Source organism: Eucyclogobius newberryi, unplaced genomic scaffold, assembly GCF_026437365.1.
Source record: "Eucyclogobius newberryi isolate DKJ021-1_F unplaced genomic scaffold, fEucNew1.0.hap1 SCAF_21, whole genome shotgun sequence".
NCBI lineage: Eukaryota > Metazoa > Chordata > Actinopteri > Gobiiformes > Gobiidae > Eucyclogobius > Eucyclogobius newberryi.
The window spans coordinates 1,172,471-1,194,897 of NW_027315846.1; the positions used below are offsets into that span (position 1 = coordinate 1,172,471).

At 50.7% G+C, this 22,427-nt stretch overlaps 1 protein-coding gene across 1 annotated transcript in view; it reads left to right on the forward strand.

Annotated features, from left to right (window-relative positions):
- LOC140370929 (uncharacterized) overlaps window positions 1–22,427 on the forward strand; it is a 216,487-nt gene that overhangs the window by 170,649 nt on the left and 23,411 nt on the right. Inside the window, exons 67-81 of the mRNA XM_072458217.1 lie at window positions 230–374; window positions 448–648; window positions 2,331–2,590; window positions 5,372–5,528; window positions 6,508–6,663; window positions 13,790–13,930; window positions 15,078–15,254; window positions 15,377–15,514; window positions 15,938–16,123; window positions 16,967–17,080; window positions 17,161–17,313; window positions 17,735–17,824; window positions 21,287–21,382; window positions 21,696–21,782; window positions 21,876–21,983. Of these exons, the coding sequence (XP_072314318.1) occupies window positions 230–374; window positions 448–648; window positions 2,331–2,590; window positions 5,372–5,528; window positions 6,508–6,663; window positions 13,790–13,930; window positions 15,078–15,254; window positions 15,377–15,514; window positions 15,938–16,123; window positions 16,967–17,080; window positions 17,161–17,313; window positions 17,735–17,824; window positions 21,287–21,382; window positions 21,696–21,782; window positions 21,876–21,983 (2,209 nt within the window). The remainder of the gene's footprint in view (window positions 1–229; window positions 375–447; window positions 649–2,330; window positions 2,591–5,371; window positions 5,529–6,507; window positions 6,664–13,789; window positions 13,931–15,077; window positions 15,255–15,376; window positions 15,515–15,937; window positions 16,124–16,966; window positions 17,081–17,160; window positions 17,314–17,734; window positions 17,825–21,286; window positions 21,383–21,695; window positions 21,783–21,875; window positions 21,984–22,427) is intronic.

Sequence of the window (22,427 nt, forward strand, 5' to 3'; positions counted from 1 at the left end):
TGTTTTAAAGTCTTTCACAGACTCGTTCTGAGCATTTCGGACTCAAATCACCTTCAGTACAGCTGTGTGCCAACATGAGCATGTCGGGGAAAGCTACATTTGGTTTATTTCCTCACGATAATTCCTTCTTTTAACACAAAATCCTGACTGAGAGAAAGTCACGTGTGCCTTATTTCAAGTTCTCGTTCAAGCCCTTGTCGATATCACGGTCTGTTTTCCTCGTTTGCAGTTGTGTGGAGCAGCACAATCGCTACTGCCAGCTCCGCGACGACATCGCCCGGCGACTGGAGACGACGGAGGAGAGCGCGAACGAGCTGACGTCCCGCAAGGTCGCGTGTTCGAGAGACTGCGCCCGACAAAAAGACCAACTCAGAGTACGTAAAAAACCCAGACTCGGAGACGATTGCGCGGCTCGGCCTTCACTAACCGCCCCGCCCTGTTCCCCAGTCTCTCTGCTCAGAGGTCGACTCCCTCCAGGCGGCCCTGTCCAATCAGGAGGAGTGGTGCGCGGTGCCGAGCTGCAGACGCCGCAGAGAAGCCACTGCGGCTGATCTGACGACGCGAGTGGCGAGTCTGAGACGCCGCTCCGCAAACCTGAGCTCCCGATGCGAGCAGAGGTTCGCAGAGTGGAGCCACATCACGGACAGCGTAAGTGATGACTCGCCGCCGCGTCTCCGCCGGCTCGTCTGAGGGCGATAAACAGGAAGTGCTGTCGAGCTAGCGTCGGTGGAAATGCAGTGGTTTATTACAGCGTCGGGGACAATTGTCTTTGCGTTTCTCTCTTGTCCGATCATCTGGCTGCAATGTTGAGAGCCAGACTACACTTTTCTACGTGTCAGGGGCCACTTTGGATCACACAAATGACTCATTATAACACATTCAGACGTAATAATCATCACACTGTGTACATGCAACGCAGCCTCTCATAGTGCTAGAACCGACCACCGTATTTACCAGATTTTCGTACCTTTTTTCATAGTTTTGTCCGGGGTGCGACTTATACTCCAGAGCGACTTATATGTGATATTATTCATTATTTTCACACTGACGACCACAAGAGGGCGCTCTAGGCTCTAAGCGACGCAGAAGAAGAATCTGCACTTCCTCTTCCTCTGGAGTTTGTGGAGTTGTTTAGAAGTGACACAGAGGAAGAAGAATTCAGTGGATTTAGTGATTTGGGGTAAAACTGATGCTTTGCTAAACTTGTTAGCATGTTCTTTATGCTATAGTTATCTGAATAACTGTTCATATGTTACGTTAACATACCAGACACTTACCACAGTTCTGTCTGTGCCTCATGTAGCTGAAGGAGTTAGCGTTAGCATACGTCATGTAGCCGAAGGTGTTAGCGTTAGCATACGTCATGTAGCTGAAGGTGTTAGCGTTAGCATACGTCATTTAGCTGAAGGTGTTAGCATTAGCATACGTCATGTAGCTGAAGGTGTTAGCGTTAGCATACGTCATGTAGCTGAAGGTGTTAGCGTTAGCATACGTCATGTAGCTGAAGGTGTTAGCGTTAGCATACGTCATATAGCTGAAAGGAAGGTGTTAGCATTAGCATACGTCATGTAGCTGAAGGTGTTAGCGTTAGCATACGTCATTTAGCTGAAGGTGTTAGCGTTAGCATACGTCATGTAGCTGAAGGTGTTAGCGTTAGCATACGTCATGTAGCTGAAGGTGTTAGCGTTAGCATACGTCATGTAGCTGAAGGTGTTAGCGTTAGCATACGTCATGTAGCTGAAGGTGTTAGCGTTAGCATACGTGATGTAGCTGAAGGTGTTAGTGTTAGCATACGTCATGTAGCTGAAGGTGTTAGCATTAGCATACGTCATGTAGCTGAAGGTGTTGGCGTTAGCATACGTCATGTAGCTGAAGGTGTTAGCGTTAGCATACGTCATATAGCTGAAGGTGTTGGCGTTAGCATACGTCATGTAGCTGAAGGTGTTAGTGTTAGCATACGTCATGTAGCTGAAGGTGTTAGCGTTAGCATACGTCATGTAGCTGAAGGTGTTAGCGTTAGCATACGTCATGTAGCTGAAGGTGTTGGCGTTAGCATACGTCATGTAGCTGAAGGTGTTGGCGTTAGCATACGTCATGTAGCTGAAGGTGTTAGCGTTAGCATACGTCATGTAGCTGAAGGTGTTGGCGTTAGCATACGTCATGTAGTTGAAGGTGTTAGCGTTAGCATACGTCATGTAGCTGAAGGTGTTAGCGTTAGCACACGTACACCTATTCACCATGTTCTCTAAGTCCGGAAAATACGGTACTACTATTGTCCCCGTGTACCCTGGTGAGCGTGTTGTACGTAAACGCCCCCTTGTCTCTCGCAGGTGGAGAAGGCGGAGTCGGTCCTGTCGCAGGTGGAGGCGGAGCTTCCCTCGCTCGCTCCCCTGAGCAGCGGCACGGAGGAGCTGCACGACGCCGTCCAGTCCTGGGAGCAGTACCAGGACCGTCTGGACTGCGAGCACCGGGCACTCTCGGCTCTGGAGCTCAGGGTCGCGCGGCTGCTGGGAGTGCCCGCCCACCTGGAGCAGGCCCCGCCCACACCGCTCTGTCAGCAGCTGCAGGCCATGCAGGCGCGACACAACACGTAAAGGACGCTTTTATTTCTCTGTTTTAGGAGGTTTTTGTGTGAAATGTGAGTGAAAAGTGTGTTTTATGAAGCTGAGTAAAAACATCCTCTGTTTTCATCACAATACAAGAAAACATGACCAAACCAGCATCAAACTAGGACTTGACTAATACCAACGGGTCTAAACCAGGACTAAACCAGGTCTAAACCAGGACTAAACCAGGACTAAACCAGGACTAAACCAGGTCTAAACCAGGACTAAACCAGGACTAAACCAGGTCTAAACCAGGACTAAACTAGGACTAAACCAGGTCTAAACCAGGACTAAACCAGGACTAAACCAGGTCTAAACCAGGACTAAACCAGGTCTAAACCAGGACTAAACCAGGACTAAACCAGGTCCAAACCAGGACTAAACTAGGACTAAACCAGGTCTAAACTAGGACTAAACCAGGACTAAACCAGGTCTAAACCAGGACTAAACCAGGTCTAAACCAGGATTAAACCAGGTCTAAACCAGGACTAAACCAGGACTAAACCAGGACTAAACCAGGTCTAAACCAGGACTAAACCAGGACTAAACCAGGTCTAAACCAGGACTAAACCAGGACTAAACCAGGACTAAACCAGGGCTAAACCAGGTCTAAACCAGGACTAAACCAGGACTAAACCAGGTCTAAACCAGGACTAAACCAGGACTAAACCAGGTCTAAACCAGGACTAAACTAGGACTAAACCAGGTCTAAACCAGGACTAAACCAGGACTAAACCAGGTCTAAACCAGGACTAAACCAGGTCTAAACCAGGACTAAACCAGGACTAAACCAGGTCCAAACCAGGACTAAACTAGGACTAAACCAGGTCTAAACTAGGACTAAACCAGGACTAAACCAGGTCTAAACCAGGACTAAACCAGGTCTAAACCAGGATTAAACCAGGTCTAAACCAGGACTAAAGCAGGTCTAAACCAGGACTAAACCAGGACTAAACCAGGTCTAAACCAGGACTAAACCAGGACTAAACCAGGTCTAAACCAGGACTAAAACAGGACTAAACCAGGTCAAAACCAGGACTAAACCAGGTCTAAACCAGGACTAAACCAGGACTAAACCAGGACAAAACCAGGTCTAAACCAGGACTAAACCAGGACTAAACCAGGACTAAACCAGGACTAAACTAGGTCTAAACCAGGTCTAAACCAGGTCTAAAGCAGGACTAAACCAGGACTAAACTAGGTCTAAACCAGGACTAAACCAGGTCTAAAGCAGGACTAAACCAGGACTAAACCTGGTCTAAACCAGGTCTAAAGCTGGACTAAACCAGGACTAAACCAGGACTAAACCAGGACTAATCCAGGTCTAAACCAGGTCTAAACCAGGACTAAACCAGGTCTAAAACAGGTCTAAACCAGGTCTAAACCAGGACTAAACCAGGTCCAAACCAGGACTAAACCAGGTCTAAAACAGGACTACTACCAGGATTAATACTAGATTTAGTTTTTGCCAAATCTTAATCCACCTTCATAATTGTTTAAGTACATTTATCCAACACCACCACAATACCCGCATTTAATACTAATATTAAACCTGGAAACTCTGTGCTCTGTTTGTTCAAAATGGAGAAATAATTAAACAATATTCCTAAATCGTTTCTGTCCATCAAAATGTAACACTGACGCTGTCTGTGTCCGTCAAAACTGGACATATGTAACACTGACGCTGTCTGTGTCCGTCAAAACTGGACATATGTAACACTGACACTGTCTGTGTCCGTCAAAACTGGACATATGTAACACTGACGCTGTCCGTGTCCGTCAAAACTGGACATATGTAACACTGACGCTGTCTGTGTCCGTCAAAACTGGACATATGTAACACTGACGCTGTCTGTGTCCGTCAAAACTGGACATATGTAACACTGACGCTGTCCGTGTCCGTCAAAACTGGACATATGTAACACTGATGCTGTCTGTGCCCGTCATAACTGGACATATGTAACACTGACGCTGTCCGTGTCCGTCATAACTGGACATATGTAACGCTGACGCTGTCTGTGTCCGTCATAACTGGACATATGTAACACTGACGCTGTCTGTGTCCGTCATAACTGGACATATGTAACACTGACGCTGTCTGTGTCCGTCATAACTGGACATATGTAACGCTGACGCTGTCTGTGTCCGTCATAACTGGACATATGTAACGCTGACGCTGTCTGTGTCCGTCATAACTGGACATATGTAACACTGACGCTGTCCGTGTCCGTCATAATTGGACATATGTAACGCTGACGCTGTCTGTGTCCGTCATAACTGGACATATGTAACACTGACGCTGTCTGTGTCCGTCATAACTGGACATATGTAACGCTGACGCTGTCTGTGTCCATCATAACTGGACATATGTAACGCTGACGCTGTCTGTGTCCGTCATAACTGGACATATGTAACACTGACGCTGTCTGTGTCCGTCAAAACTGGACATATGTAACGCTGACGCTGTCTGTGTCCGTCATAACTGGACATATGTAACACTGACGCTGTCTGTGTCCGTCATAACTGGACATATGTAACACTGACGCTGTCTGTGTCCGTCATAACTGGACATATGTAACACTGACGCTGTCTGTGTCCGTCATAACTGGACATATGTAACGCTGACGCTGTCTGTGTCCGTCATAACTGGACATATGTAACACTGACGCTGTCTGTGTCCGTCATAACTGGACATATGTAACACTGACGCTGTCTGTGTCCGTCATAACTGGACATATGTTACACTGACGTGTCTGTGGTCTCAGCTTGAGGAGGAGCAGCAGCCTGGGCCTGGCCTCCTCCCGCTCGGAGCTGGAGGAGCGAGAGAGGAGCCGCGAGGAGCTGCAGAGGCTGAAGGTTTGGCTGGAGGCGGCGGACCACCTGCTGTCGGAGCCCGAGACCGCCAACGTGCACGAGATACAGGTCAGAGTCCGGAGTACTTTTCAGAGTACTTTTCAGAGTACTTTTCAGAGTACTTTTCAGAGTACTTTTCCTCTCACTTGTGTAGTATATTGTTCAGTGAAAGTAAAAGTGTTTCTTTTCTTACTCTGAGTCAATCTAAAGTGACAAAAGTTGACAATATGAAACGGCTTTATACATTTGCTTCTTCAGTTATTCAGATTTTGTGCATAATTTCATGTTTTTTACTTCCAAAACAGACAGTTACTCTTACTTGAGTTAGTAGTAGTAGTAGTAGTAGTAGTTTACGCAAATACTTTTTTCTAATCTTACCTGACCACTACTGTATTTTTGGCTGCTTAAATTATAATAATCTAACTACTTTCCTAACTATTTATCATATTTTAATATTTAAAGTTGATCCAAACGATTAATAATCTTCTCATTTATTCATTGAGAGCTCATTTCTTAAACACGATCCTGTACATTTTCTTGGATTAGACTAAAAAATCATTGATGAATTTCCTGTTTTTTCTTTAGATTATGGACTTAATGACCTTCGTTATATCAGAATTGTTGTTTATCTTCTCAGAACTGTGTCTTTAATTAGTTTAATTAGTTGAGTTTGTTCATGTCTGAGTGACAGTGAGGGCTGTAAGTGAAGCACATTTGTAACGTCCTCAGAGGTGAACTCGGTGCCCCGCCCGCACACACACCTGAGTATCACTTTACACTGGCACAAAAAGCTTGCAGCGAGCGCTTCGGGCTCCGCGAGGGTCCGGGGGGCCCACGGAGGCGGGGCCGGGAGCCGAGCGATGATAATGACGGCTCTGGTTTCATTTCGGAGTGGTTCTGGGGACTAAAGCGCCCCAAACGCCAAAGAACCATTCATCCAGAGCCTTTGTATTTAGAGACAGTCGCTGCACAGACGCCACTGCCGCCGCCGCCATGACGACGCCCGGAACACGCTCAGGGAGATGATGAACCGTGCGTCTGATTTCAGGAGGTGCTTCTCCAGCTCTTTACCCAGAAGTCTTTGCTGCAGCGGATCACGAGCTCCGTAAACGCAAAGTACTCAAAGCCAGAGGGCGTGGTCCCGGCCGAGATCGACGCCCTGTTGCAGGACGCCACGCTGATCATGGAGGAGGTCGAACCCAAGGTACGGCACGGCACCTTGTTTGTTTGTTTGTTTGTTTATTTATTTATTTGTTGAGAATGTACATAGTTCGCAGCAAATCTTGTTAATTTCTGATTAGTGGTCGTGGATATTGCATGAGCTCGAAAAAAAAAAAAAATCTTAAAATCAAAGGAATTATTGTGACGTAGTGATCGTGAGGCAGTGATCGTGAGGTAGTGATCGTGAGGCGGTGATGGTGAGACAGTGATCGTGAGGCGGTGATGGTGAGGCAGTGATCGTGAGGCGGTGATGGTGAGTGAGGCAGTGATCGTGAGGCGGTGATGGTGAGGCAGTGATCGTGAGGCGGTGATCGTGAGGTAGTGATCGTGAGGCGGTGATCGTGAGGCAGTGATCGTGAGGCGGTGATCGTGAGGCGGTGATCGTGAGGAGGTGATCGTGAGGCAGTGATCGTGAGGTAGTGATCGTGAGGTAGTGATCGAGAGGCAGTGATCGTGAAGCGGTGATGGTGAGGTAGTGATCGTGAGGTAGTGATCGTGAGGCGGTTATCGTGAGGCAGTGATCGTGAGGTAGTGATCGTGAAGCGGCGATCGTGAGGCGGTGATCGTGAGGCGGTGAGGTAGTGATGGTGAGGTAGTGATCGTGAGGTAGTGATCGTGAGGCAGTGATCGTGAGGCGGTGATCGTGAGGCGGTGATGGTGAGGTAGTGATCGTGAGGCGGTGATCATGAGGCAGTGATCGTGAGGCGGTGATGGTGAGGCAGTGATCGTGAGGCGGTGATGGTGAGGCAGTGATCGTGAGGCGGTGATCGTGAGGCAGTGATCGTGAGGTGGTGATCGTGAGGCGGTGATCGTGAGGCAGTGATCGTGAGGCGGTGATCGTGAGGCGGTGATCGTGAGGAGGTGATCGTGAGGCAGTGATCGTGAGGCGGTGATCGTGAGGTAGTGATCGTGAGGTAGTGATCGTGAGGCGGTGATGGTGAGGTAGTGATCGTGAGGTAGTGATCGTGAGGCGGTTATCGTGAGGCAGTGATCGTGAGGTAGTGATCGTGAAGCGGCGATCGTGAGGCGGTGATCGTGAGGCGGTGAGGTAGTGATGGTGAGGTAGTGATCGTGAGGTAGTGATCGTGAGGCAGTGATCGTGAGGCGGTGATCGTGAGGCGGTGATGGTGAGGTAGTGATCTTGAGGCGGTGATCATGAGGCAGTGATCGTGAGGCGGTGATGGTGAGGCAGTGATCGTGAGGCGGTGATGGTGAGGCAGTGATCGTGAGGCGGTGATCGTGAGGCAGTGATCGTGAGGCGGTGATCGTGAGGCGGTGATCGTGAGGAGGTGATCGTGAGGCAGTGATCGTGAGGCGGTGATCGTGAGGTAGTGATCGTGAGGTAGTGATCGTGAGGCGGTGATGGTGAGGCAGTGATCGTGAAGCGGTGATGGTGAGGTAGTGATCGTGAGGTAGTGATCGTGAGGCGGTGATCGTGAGGCGGTGATGGTGAGGTAGTGATCGTGAGGTAGTGATCGTGAGGCGGTGATCGTGAGGCAGTGATCGTGAGGTAGTGATCGTGAGGCAGTGATCGTGAGGCGGTGATGGTGAGGTAGTGATCGTGAGGCAGTGATAGTGAGGCAGTGATCGTGAGGCGGTGATGGTGAGGCAGTGATCGTGAGGTAGTGATCGTGAGGCGGTGATCGTGAGGCAGTGATCGTGAGGCGGTGATCGTGAGGTTGTGATCGTGAGGCAGTGATTGTGAGGTAGTGATCGTGAGGTAGTGATCGAGAGGCAGTGATCGTGAAGCGGTGATGGTGAGGTAGTGATCGTGAGGTAGTGATCGTGAGGCGGTGATCGTGAGGCGGTGATCGTGAGGCGGTGATCGTGAGGCGGTGAGGTAGTGATGGTGAGGTAGTGATCGTGAGGTAGTGATCGTGAGGCAGTGATCTTGAGGTGGTGATCGTGAGGCGGTGATGGTGAGGTAGTGATCGTGAGGCGGTGATCGTGAGGCGTGATGGTGAGGCAGTGATCGTGAGGCGGTGATGGTGAGGCAGTGATCGTGAGGCGGTGATCGTGAGGCAGTGATCGTGAGGTAGTGATCGTGAGGCGGTGATCGTGAGGCAGTGATCGTGAGGCGGTGATCGTGAGGTAGTGATCGTGAAGCGGCGATCGTGAGGCGGTGATCGTGAGGCGGTGAGGTAGTGATGGTGAGGTAGTGATCGTGAGGTAGTGATCGTGAGGCAGTGATCGTGAGGCGGTGATCGTGAGGCGGTGATGGTGAGGTAGTGATCTTGAGGCGGTGATCATGAGGCAGTGATCGTGAGGCGGTGATGGTGAGGCAGTGATCGTGAGGCGGTGATGGTGAGGCAGTGATCGTGAGGCGGTGATCGTGAGGCAGTGATCGTGAGGCGGTGATCGTGAGGCGGTGATCGTGAGGAGGTGATCGTGAGGCAGTGATCGTGAGGCGGTGATCGTGAGGTAGTGATCGTGAGGTAGTGATCGTGAGGCGGTGATGGTGAGGCAGTGATCGTGAAGCGGTGATGGTGAGGTAGTGATCGTGAGGTAGTGATCGTGAGGCGGTGATCGTGAGGCGGTGATGGTGAGGTAGTGATCGTGAGGTAGTGATCGTGAGGCGGTGATCGTGAGGCAGTGATCGTGAGGCGGTGATCCAGAGGCAGTGATCGTGAGGCAGTGATCGTGAGGCGGTGATCCTGAGGTAGTGATCGTGAGGTAGTGATCGTGAGGCAGTGATGGTGAGGCAGTGATCGTGAAGCGGTGATGGTGAGGCGGTGATCGTGAGATAGTGATCGTGAGGTAATTATCGTGAGATAGTGATCGTGAGGCAGTGATCGTGAAGTAGTGATCCTGAGGCAGTGATCGTGAGGCAGTGATCGTGAGGTAGTCATCGTTAGGCAGTGATCGTTAGGCAGTGATCGTTAGGCAGTGATCGTTAGGTAGTGATCGTGAGGTAGTGATCGTGAGGCAGTGATCGTGAGGCGATGATCGTGAGGTAGTGATCGTGAGGTAGTGATCGTGAGGCAGTGATCGTGAGGCAGTGATGGTGAGGTAGTGATTGTGAGGCGGTGATCGTGAGGTAGTGATCGTGAGGTAGTGATCGTGAGGCAGTGATCGTGAGGCAGTGATCGTGAGGCAGTGATCGTGAGGCAGTGATCGTGAGGCGGTGATGGTGAGGTAGTGATCGTGAGGCGGTGATCGTGAGGCGGTGATCGTGAGGCAGTGATCGTGAGGCAGTGATCGTGAGGCAGTGATCGTGAGGCGTGATGGTGAGGCAGTGATCGTGAGGCGGTGATCGTGAGGCAGTGATCGTGAGGCGGTGATCGTGAGGCGGTGATCGTGAGGAGGTGATCGTGAGGCAGTGATCGTGAGGCGGTGATCGTGAGGTAGTGATCGTGAGGTAGTGATCGTGAGGCGGTGATGGTGAGGCAGTGATCGTGAAGCGGTGATGGTGAGGTAGTGATCGTGAGGTAGTGATCGTGAGGCGGTGATCGTGAGGCGGTGATGGTGAGGTAGTGATCGTGAGGTAGTGATCGTGAGGCGGTGATCGTGAGGCAGTGATCGTGAGGTAGTGATCGTGAGGCAGTGATCGTGAGGTAGTGATCGTGAGGCAGTGATCGTGAGGCGGTGATGGTGAGGCAATGATCGTGAGGCAGTGATGGTGAGGTAGTGATCGTGAGGCAGTGATCGTGAGGCAGTGATCGTGAGGCGGTGATGGTGAGGCAGTGATCGTGAGGTAGTGATCGTGAGGCGGTGATCGTGAGGCAGTGATCGTGAGGCGGTGATGGGGAGGCAGTGATCGTGAGGCGGTGATGGTGAGGCAGTGATCGTGAGGCGGTGATCGTGAGGCAGTGATCGTGAGGCGGTGATGGTGAGGCAGTGATCGTGAGGCGGTGATGGTGAGGCAGTGATCGTGAGGCGGTGATCGTGAGGTTGTGATCGTGAGGCAGTGATTGTGAGGTAGTGATCGTGAGGTAGTGATCGAGAGGCAGTGATCGTGAAGCGGTGATGGTGAGGTAGTGATCGTGAGGTAGTGATCGTGAGGCGGTGATCGTGAGGCGGTGATCGTGAGGCAGTGATCGTGAGGCAGTGATCGTGAGGCGTGATGGTGAGGCAGTGATCGTGAGGCGGTGATCGTGAGGCGGTGATGGTGAGGTAGTGATCGTGAGGCGGTGATCATGAGGCAGTGATCGTGAGGCGGTGATGGTGAGGCAGTGATCGTGAGGCGGTGATGGTGAGGCAGTGATCGTGAGGCGGTGATCCAGAGGCAGTGATCGTGAGGCAGTGATCGTGAGGCGGTGATCCTGAGGTAGTGATCGTGAGGTAGTGATCGTGAGGCAGTGATGGTGAGGCAGTGATCGTGAAGCGGTGATGGTGAGGCGGTGATCGTGAGATAGTGATCGTGAGGTAATTATCGTGAGATAGTGATCGTGAGGCAGTGATCGTGAAGTAGTGATCCTGAGGCAGTGATCGTGAGGCAGTGATCGTGAGGTAGTCATCGTTAGGCAGTGATCGTTAGGCAGTGATCGTTAGGCAGTGATCGTTAGGTAGTGATCGTGAGGTAGTGATCGTGAGGCAGTGATCGTGAGGCGATGATCGTGAGGTAGTGATCGTGAGGTAGTGATCGTGAGGCAGTGATCGTGAGGCAGTGATGGTGAGGTAGTGATTGTGAGGCGGTGATCGTGAGGTAGTGATCGTGAGGTAGTGATCGTGAGGCAGTGATCGTGAGGCAGTGATCGTGAGGCAGTGATCGTGAGGCAGTGATCGTGAGGCGGTGATGGTGAGGTAGTGATCGTGAGGCGGTGATCGTGAGGCGGTGATCGTGAGGCAGTGATCGTGAGGCAGTGATCGTGAGGCAGTGATCGTGAGGCGTGATGGTGAGGCAGTGATCGTGAGGCGGTGATCGTGAGGCGGTGATGGTGAGGTAGTGATCGTGAGGCGGTGATCATGAGGCAGTGATCGTGAGGCGGTGATGGTGAGGCAGTGATCGTGAGGCGGTGATGGTGAGGCAGTGATCGTGAGGCGGTGATCGTGAGGCAGTGATCGTGAGGCGGTGATCGTGAGGCGGTGATCGTGAGGAGGTGATCGTGAGGCAGTGATCGTGAGGCGGTGATCGTGAGGTAGTGATCGTGAGGTAGTGATCGTGAGGCGGTGATGGTGAGGCAGTGATCGTGAAGCGGTGATGGTGAGGTAGTGATCGTGAGGTAGTGATCGTGAGGCGGTGATCGTGAGGCGGTGATGGTGAGGTAGTGATCGTGAGGTAGTGATCGTGAGGCGGTGATCGTGAGGCAGTGATCGTGAGGTAGTGATCGTGAGGCAGTGATCGTGAGGTAGTGATCGTGAGGCAGTGATCGTGAGGCGGTGATGGTGAGGCAATGATCGTGAGGCAGTGATGGTGAGGTAGTGATCGTGAGGCAGTGATCGTGAGGCAGTGATCGTGAGGCGGTGATGGTGAGGCAGTGATCGTGAGGTAGTGATCGTGAGGCGGTGATCGTGAGGCAGTGATCGTGAGGCGGTGATGGGGAGGCAGTGATCGTGAGGCGGTGATGGTGAGGCAGTGATCGTGAGGCGGTGATCGTGAGGCAGTGATCGTGAGGCGGTGATGGTGAGGCAGTGATCGTGAGGCGGTGATGGTGAGGCAGTGATCGTGAGGCGGTGATCGTGAGGTTGTGATCGTGAGGCAGTGATTGTGAGGTAGTGATCGTGAGGTAGTGATCGAGAGGCAGTGATCGTGAAGCGGTGATGGTGAGGTAGTGATCGTGAGGTAGTGATCGTGAGGCGGTGATCGTGAGGCGGTGATCGTGAGGCGGTGAGGTAGTGATGGTGAGGTAGTGATCGTGAGGTAGTGATCGTGAGGCTGTGATCTTGAGGTGGTGATCGTGAGGCGGTGATGGTGAGGTAGTGATCGTGAGGCGGTGATCGTGAGGCAGTGATCGTGAGGCGTGATGGTGAGGCAGTGATCGTGAGGCGGTGATGGTGAGGCAGTGATCGTGAGGCGGTGATCGTGAGGCAGTGATCGTGAGGTAGTGATCGTGAGGCGGTGATCGTGAGGCAGTGATCGTGAGGCGGTGATGGTGAGGCAGTGATCGTGAGGCGTTGATGGTGAGGCGGTGATCGTGAGGCGGTGATCCAGAGGCGGTGATCGTGAGGCAGTGATCGTGAGGCGGTGATCCTGAGGTAGTGATCGTGAGGTAGTGATCGTGAGGCGGTGATGGTGAGGCAGTGATCGTGAAGCGGTGATGGTGAGGCGGTGATCGTGAGATAGTGATCGTTAGGTAATTATCGTGAGATAGTGATCGTGAGGCAGTGATCGTGAAGTAGTGATCCTGAGGCAGTGATCGTGAGGCAGTGATCGTGAGGTAGTCATCGTTAGGCAGTGATCGTTAGGCAGTGATCGTTAGGTAGTGATCGTGAGGTAGTGATCGTGAGGCAGTGATCGTGAGGCGATGATCGTGAGGTAGTGATCGTGAGGTAGTGATCGTGAGGCAGTGATCGTGAGGCGGTGATGGTGAGGTAGTGATTGTGAGGCGGTGATCGTGAGGTAGTGATCGTGAGGTAGTGATCGTGAGGCAGTGATCGTGAGGCAGTGATCGTGAGGCAGTGATCGTGAGGCAGTGATCGTGAGGCGGTGATGGTGAGGTAGTGATCGTGAGGCGGTGATCGTGAGGCGGTGATCGTGAGGCAGTGATCGTGAGGCAGTGATCGTGAGGCAGTGATCGTGAGGCGTGATGGTGAGGCGGTGATCGTGAGGCGGTGATCGTGAGGCTGTGATCGTGAGGCGGTGATGGTGAGGCGGTGATGGTGAGGCGGTGATCGTGAGGCGGTGATCGTGAGGCGTGATGGTGAGGCGGTGATCGTGAGGCGGTGATCGTGAGGCGTGATGGTGAGGCGGTGATCGTGAGGCGGTGATGGTGAGGCGGTGATGGTGAGGCGGTGATGGTGAGGCGGTGATCGTGAGGCGGTGATCGTGAGGCAGTGATCGTGAGGTAGTGATCGTGAGGTAGTGATCGTTAGGCAGTGATCGTGAAGTAGTGATCGTGAGGCAGCGATCGTGAGGCAGTGATCGTGAGGTAGTGATCGTGAGGTAGTGATCGTGAGGCAGCGATCGTGAGGCAGTGATCGCTTTACACGCCTGTTGTCTTTTGCCTCAGGTGAATAACGCGGTGGAGAAGAGCGGCCCCGTCTACAGACTCGGGGCCAAACTGTCGGAGATCCAGTCCGGACTTCACTCGGTCCAAAAGAGACTGGACCAGAGGAGCCCGACTGCAGCCGAGGCCAAGCACACGCAGAAGGTCCGTGTAAACACTGTGTTTGTGTAGATGGGGCGTGGTCATAGGGCCCCTGACACGGCCTCTGCACCTGACACGCCCTCTGCACCTGACACGCCCTCTGCATCTGACACACCCTCTGCACTTGACACGCCCTCTGCACCTGACACACCCTCTGCATCTGACACGCCCTCTGCACCTGACACGTCCTCTGCCCCCTACACGCCCTCTGCCCACGACACGTCCTCTGCCCCGACACGCCCTCTGCCCCCGACACGCCCTCTGCACCTGACACGCCCTCTGCACCTGACACGTCCTCTGCACCTAACATGCCCTCTGCCCCCGACACGCCCTCTGCACCTGACACGGCCTCTGCCCCTGACACGCCCTCAAGCTTTCAAAAGAACGGAATTTGTGTCCGATCCTGAAATATAACACCCGGACAATTGTAAATGAGGCTCCTTAAAACTGTCTGCAGTAGGCTAACGTTTATTAGCATAGCCACTAGCGTTAGCATTAGCTGCTAACAACCTGAAACAAACAGCTCCGCCTCAGTCTGGAGTGACCTCTGTAAGTCCACTGGCCCCTCCTGACCACAGACAAACGGGGTCTTTGTCCCACAGAGAACATGCAGCTTCTGACCTCCAGATGGCAGTAGAGAGTGTGTGAAGTCACTACGAACCCACGACAAACACAAACAACATAAACATGCACAACAGACTAATGTGTCTTGTCTTATATGCTCCCCGTGACTCCCGTGACTCCCCGTGACTCCCCGTGACTCCCCGTGACTCCCGTGACTCCCCGTGACTCCCCGTGACTCCCCGTGACTCCCGTGACTCCCCATGACTCCCCGTGACTCCCGTGATTCCCCGTGACTCCACGTGACTCCACGTGACTCCCCGTGACTCCCCGCGACTCCCTGTGTCTCCCTGTGACTCCCCGTGACTCCCCGTGACTCCCCGTGTCTCCCCGTGACTCCCTGTGACTCCTCGTGACTCCCTGTGACTCCCCGTGTCTCCCCGTGACTCCCCGCGACTCCCCGTGACTCCCGTGACTCCCCGTGACTCCCCGTGACTCCCTGTGACTCCTCGTGACTCCCTGTGACTCCCCGTGTCTCCCTGTGACTCCTCGTGACTCCTCGTGACTCCCTGTGACTCCCTCTGTGCAGCGCATCTGGGACGAGCTGGACGTGTGGCACTCCTGTCTGGCGGCGCTGGAGGTGGAGGTGCAGGACCTGGACAAACCAGAGGAGGTGCTGGTCCTCACCGAGCGCCTGGTGGAGGTGCAACACATTCATGCTCAGCTGGCCAAACAGGCGGAGCAGAGGACCACGCTGCTCAGCAAGGTACAGGGCGACCAGGACACGTCAATTCAATACTTCATTTTTGCCTCATTTATACATTTTTGCCTCATTTATAATTTTAAGCTTCATGTTTGCCTCATCGGTGTTTCCCTGCCCTCCTCCAGGTCCACACGTGGCTTCAGGAGCACCAGGAGATGATCAACAGCTCAAAGAGTTGGATCAACGAAGCCCAAACGTGGCTCGCTGCTCCAGCCACTTACACCACATCCAAGTGTCTGAGCAGCCACGTGCACGCTCTGCAGGTACACGCACACGCACACACACACACACACACACACACTCTCGTCCCCGCTCCACCCTCACACCTGTGCTCCGCCCTCACACCTGTGCTCCGCCCTCACCTGTGCTCCGCCCTCACACCTGTGCTCCGCCCTCACCTGTGCTCTGCCCTCACACCTGTGCTCCGCCCTCACCTGTGCTCCGCCCTCACACCTGCTCCGCCCTCACACCTGTGCTCCGCCCTCACCTGTGCTCCGCCCTCACACCTGTGCTCCGCCCTCACCTGTGCTCCACCCTCACCTGTGCTCCGCCCTCACACCTGCTCCGCCCTCACCTGTGCTCCGCCCTCACACCTGTGCTCCGCCCTCACACCTGCTCCGCCCTCACCTGTGCTCCGCCCTCACACCTGTGCTCCGCCCTCACACCTCCTCTCCCCTGCCCTTCAGGTGGTCCTGGGCGACTCGGCTCAGATCCGCTCCACGCTGCAGGGCTTCACCGCGGTGCTGGACGAGATGTCCCGGGTCTGTGACGTCAGCGCTCTGCAGCACGAGCTCGGCGAGGCGGACCGCGAGGTTGCCCACGTGCAGGACAGTTTCACCGCCCCGCTGACCAAACTGCAGCGCGCCGCCGCCGTGAGTCCGCTCCAACCCACCGCAACCGACACACATGTGGTTTAGTCCCGTCCCAGACCTGGTCCAGTCCTGGTTCAGACCTGGTCCAGTCCTGGTTCAGACCTGGTCCAGTCCTGGTTCAGACCTGGTCCAGTCCTGGTTAAGACCTGTTCCAGTCCGGGTTTAGACCTGGTTTAAGGGTTAAATGAATGCGTAGAACTTTGAACATCTGGATAAAGCGTAACACATCTGTCCTGACCAGCCCAGTCCCTCCTACATTCTGTGTTAGAGTCTGTAAAGTCCAGCTCAACATTCTCATGAACAAAATACAACTATGGTTATTTTTATAGTCGAATAGTCACGATTAGTTGTTTAAGTCTTGCAGCTCTCATCATTTATACATTTTTGCCTCATTTATACATTTAACCTCATTTTTTGTCTCGTCTACACATTTTTGCCTCATTTTATACATTTTTGCCTCATTTATACATTTAAACATTTACACTAAACTCTGTAAATCTGAGGTAAATTAAGTCATAAATCTGGTTCTGAATGTTCCGAAAATATTTGAGAGACGTCTTCCACATTTGAGAGACACGTGACACAAATTAGCTGCGGTACTTGGGCCGGTCCGTGCTCGGGCAGGTCCGTGCTCGTGCCTGTCCATGCTCGGGTGGGTCCGTGCTTGGGCCGGTCCGTGCTTGGGTCGGTCCGTGCTTGGGCCGGTCTGTGCTTGGGCCGGTCCGTGCTTGGGAGAGTTTTGACGCCCCCCAATGGTCCGAATGTCGGAGGAACTGCTCGGCGGATGAAAAGAACGAGACGCAGAAGACGTTCTACTAAACGTGTTCTCATTGGTCGTTGCAGGACGTCGAGGCCATCGAAGCTGACGCGAAGAAGATGCAGAACGACGTGGCTGAAATCCAACTGCTCCTGGCGTCTCCGGAGAGTCTATTGAGCCCCAAGGTCCAGAGACTCAAGGTCAGCTTCAAGGTCAACGTCCTTTGACAGTTTTGGCGGCTACAGATTATGGACGCTCTTCTCCTCCGTGTTGTGTTCAGGTCGTGGAGCAGAAGATCCGGGAGATGCAGAGGATCACACGCGAGGTGCAGAGCAGTAAGGCGGAGCTGGGGTTGCCGGAGAAGGCGGAGCAAACGCTGACCGTGTTCACCGTGGTCGACCATCTGCAAACTCTGCTCGCCGAACTGGAGCAGGTACAGATATAAAGTCCAGATGAAGGACGTCTTTAGCCCAGGTTGGTCTGAATTCGCCTCAACAGAACAAACGGTAACTGTTCATTTTAGGGCCGTAGGCGACTAAAACGATAAAGTTTTTTTTATGATCAGACCAAATATCTGACTCAAACTGGACTCAGAAGACCACAAGTCAAATTCAGTGACTAAAAAGGTCTAATAAACTGGATATTCGCATGTAAAAAAGGTTCAGAATTTACACCCAAATCATAAAATAACACTATTATTATTCAGTTTCTGTTGTTTATTCAGACATTTTCTCAAAGGGCAAACGTTGTGTAATAATGTGTCCACAACATCCAAGGATTACAAGAAATAAAGCTATCAAACTGCTCCTTTTCATCATGTGGTTTGACTGTTTTTCTCTTGTTTGCGCTTCCAGAAGGTTCCGAGTCTGTTCAGCCCCGTTCCGTCTGACGCGCCGCGACAGTCGCCGTTCCTGCCCCGGAACAAGAGGACGGCGTCTGAAGAGGTGAGACTTCCACCAACGACTGCAGATTAAATCCACTTTAAGCTAGTTTGGCCTCTAGAGGGCAGCGATAGTAGCAAGAACTATTTATAAACCAGGACTATAACAGGACTATAGCAGGACTATAACAGGGCTATAACAGGACTATAACAGGACTATAGCAGGACTATAACAGGGCTATAACAGGACTATAACAGGACTATAACAGGACTATTACAGGGCTTTAACAGGACTATAGCAGGACTATAACAGGACTATAACAGGACTATAACAGGGCTATAACAGGACTATAACAGGACTATAACAGGACTATTACAGGGCTTTAACAGGACTATAACAGGACTATAACAGGACTATAACAGGACTATAACAGGGCTATAACAGGGCTATAACAGGACTATAACAGGGCTATAACAGGACTATAGCAGGACTATAACAGGGCTATAACAGGGCAATAACAGGACTATAGCAGGACTATAACAGGGCTATAACAGGACTATAACAGGACTATAACAGGACTATTACAGGGCTTTAACAGGACTATAACAGGACTATAACAGGACTATAACAGGACTATAACAGGACTATAGCAGGACTATAGCAGGACTATAACAGGGCTATAACAGGACTATAACAGGACTATAACAGGACTATTACAGGGCTTTAACAGGACTATAACAGGACTATAACAGGACTATAACAGGGCTATAACAGGACTATAACAGGACTATAACAGGACTATTACAGGGCTTTAACAGGACTATAACAGGACTATAACAGGACTATAACAGGACTATAACAGGGCTATAACAGGGCTATAACAGGACTATAACAGGGCTATAACAGGACTATAGCAGGACTATAACAGGGCTATAACAGGGCAAAAACAGGACTATAGCAGGACTATAACAGGGCTATAACAGGACTATAACAGGACTATAACAGGACTATTACAGGGCTTTAACAGGACTATAACAGGACTATAACAGGACTATAACAGGACTATAGCAGGACTATAGCAGGACTATAACAGGGCTATAACAGGACTATAACAGGACTATAACAGGACTATTACAGGGCTTTAACAGGACTATAACAGGACTATAACAGGACTATAACAGGGCTATAACAGGGCTATAACAGGACTATAGCAGGACTATAACAGGGCTATAACAGGGCTATAACAGGACTATAACAGGACTATAACAGGACTAGAATCTTAACAGGGCTATAACAGGACTATAACAGGGCTATAACAGGACTATAGCAGGACTATAACAGGGCTATAACAGGGCAAAAACAGGACTATAGCAGGACTATAACAGGGCTATAACAGGACTATAACAGGACTATAACAGGACTATTACAGGGCTTTAACAGGACTATAACAGGACTATAACAGGACTATAACAGGACTATAGCAGGACTATAGCAGGACTATAACAGGGCTATAACAGGACTATAACAGGACTATAACAGGACTATTACAGGGCTTTAACAGGACTATAACAGGACTATAACAGGACTATAACAGGGCTATAACAGGGCTATAACAGGACTATAGCAGGACTATAACAGGGCTATAACAGGGCTTTAACAGGACTATAACAGGACTATAACAGGACTAGAATCTTAACAGGGCTATAACAGGACTATAACAGGGCTATAACAGGACTTTAACAGGGCTATAACAGGACTATAACAGGACTATAACAGGACTATAACAGGGCTATATCAGGGCTATGACAGGGTTATGACAGGACTATGACAGGACTATGACAGGACTATGACAGGACTATAACAGGGCTATAACAGGGCTATAACAGGACTATAACAGGGCTATAACAGGACAATAACAGGACTATAACAGGACTACAACAGGTCTATAACAGGACTATAACAGGACTATAACAGGGCTATAACAGGACTATAACAGGACTATATCAGGGCTATAACAGGACTATAACAGGGTTATGACAGGACTATGACAGGACTATGACAGGACTGTAACAGGACTATGACAGGACTATAACAGGGCTATGACAGGGCTATAACAGGACTATAACAGGTCTATAACAGGACTATAACAGGACTATAACAGGGTTATGACAGGACTATGACAGGACTATAACAGGACTATAAAAGGCTATAACAGGACTATAACAGGGCTATAACAGGGCTATAACAGGACTATAACAGGGCTATAACAGGGCTATAACAGGGCTATAACAGGACAATAACAGGACTATAACAGGACTACAACAGGTCTATAACAGGACTATAACAGGACTATAACAGGGCTATAACAGGACTATAACAGGACTATATCAGGGCTATAACAGGACTATAACAGGGTTATGACAGGACTATGACAGGACTATGACAGGACTATAACAGGACTATAACAGGGCTATAACAGGACTATAACAGGACTATAACAGGGCTATAACAGGATTATAACAGGACTATAACAGGGCTATAACATGGCTATAACAGGACTATAACAGGGTTATGACAGGACTATGACAGGACTATAACAGGACTGTAACAGGGCTATAACAGGGCTATAACAGGGCTATAACAGGGCTATAACAGGACTATAACAGGACTATAACAGGACTATAACAAGACTATAACAGGACCATAACAGGACTATAACAGGACTATATCAGGGCTATAACAGGACTATGACAGTGCTATGACAGGACTATAACAGGGCTATAACAGGACTATGACAGGGCTATGACAGGACTATAACAGGACTATAACAGGACTATAACAGGGCTATGACAGGGCTATAACAGGACTATATCAGGACTATAACAGGACTATAATCAACAGCACGCGCTTAGCAACGTGTTGCCAAGAGCCTGTTGCTAGGCTATGACAGGACTATGACAGGGCTATAACATGACTATAACAGGGCTAAAACAGGACTATAACAGGACTATAACAGGGCTATAACAGGACTATGACAGGGCTATAACAGGACTATAACAGGGCTATGACAGGACTATGACAGGGCTATAACAGGACTATAACAGGACTATAACAGGACTATAACAGGGCTATAACAGGACTATAACAGGGCTAAAACAGGACTATAACAGGACTATAACAGGGCTATAACAGGGCTATAACAGGACTATGACAGGGCTATAACAGGACTATAACGGGGCTATAACAGGACTATGACAGGACTATAACAGGACTATAACAGGGCTATAACAGGACTATAACAGGGCTATAACAGGACTATGACAGGGCTATTACAGGACTATAACAGGGCTATAACAGGACTATGACAGGACTATAACAGGACTATAACAGGGCTATAACAGGACTATGACAGGACTATAACAGGACTATAACAGGGCTATAACAGGACTATAACAGGGCTAAAACAGGGCTATGTAACAGTTTGTACAAACCCTCTCGCATTAACTCACTGAACTTTGATTCCAGGACGTCCCAGCCAGTCCCAGTCGGGTCAGCCCACAGCCGGACACGCCCCGACAGTCGCAGTTTCTGTCTCGATTCAGGAGAACGACGTCTGAAGAGGTGAGAGGTCTCTGTCTCTGTCTCTGTCTCTTTCTCTGTCTCTGTCTCTGTCTCTATCTCTATCTCTATCTCTATCTCTATCTCTGTCTCTGTCTCTGTCTCTGTCTCTGTCTCTATCTCTGTCTCTGTCTCTGTCTCTGTCTCTGTCTCTGCCTCTGTGGGGCAGCAAAGGCTCTGTGGGCGTGTCCTTGAGCGCACCCACATGTTTCCTGTTGCGTTTGTCGTAACCGCGGCGCCGGCGTCTAAATCTGGCACAAAGCAGTGTCTTCTCTCGGGACGACGCTCACCGTTGTGAACTCTGATCTCGTTTCAGAAAGTCCCGGGTCAGGTCAGCCCGCCGCCGGACTCGCCCCGGCAGTCGCCGTTCCTGTCGCGGTTCAGAGCGACCACGCCCGAAGAGGTGAGATGCAAACGCCGCACAAACGTGGCGCCGCGGCCGAAACCGAGCGCGGCGCCGCTTCATTTGCCGTGTTTTTTTTTTTTTTTGCCGCAGAAGGACGAGGGCGAGATCCAGATCGCTCGCGTGAAGGACGACGTGCTGGGGCGCTCGGGGGCGGAGCTTCTGACGGTGGAAACGCCTCCTCCTCCTGCAGATGCTCAGGTACCACGCGCCACGGAAACTACTACTACCACTACTACTACCACGCCCTCTGAACCTTCTGAAAAGTGTGTTTTTCAAAGTGCATCCGGGATTGATTTATCCTTTTGCATGTTTCGAGTCGATGATTTGAAAGAGGAAACACACATTTTAGCTTTGCCTTTTTGTTGCTTTAAATCAGACCCGCGTTTGATTTAAACTTGATTGAAACGTACTCTTCCAAACCTTAACCTGGTCTTTTCGGTTTGCTCGTGGTTTGCGCGTGGCGGGCGGGGCTGGATTATTTTTTTTTTTCTTCAATATTTGTCTTTTTTCTTCAATATTTGTCTTTTTCTCAAATATTTGTATTTTTTCTTGAATATTTGTCTTTTTTCTTGAATATTTGTCTTAAATATTTGTCTTAATCATGTTCCGTCTTAAGCTTGAGCAAAGCAAAATAAACAACAC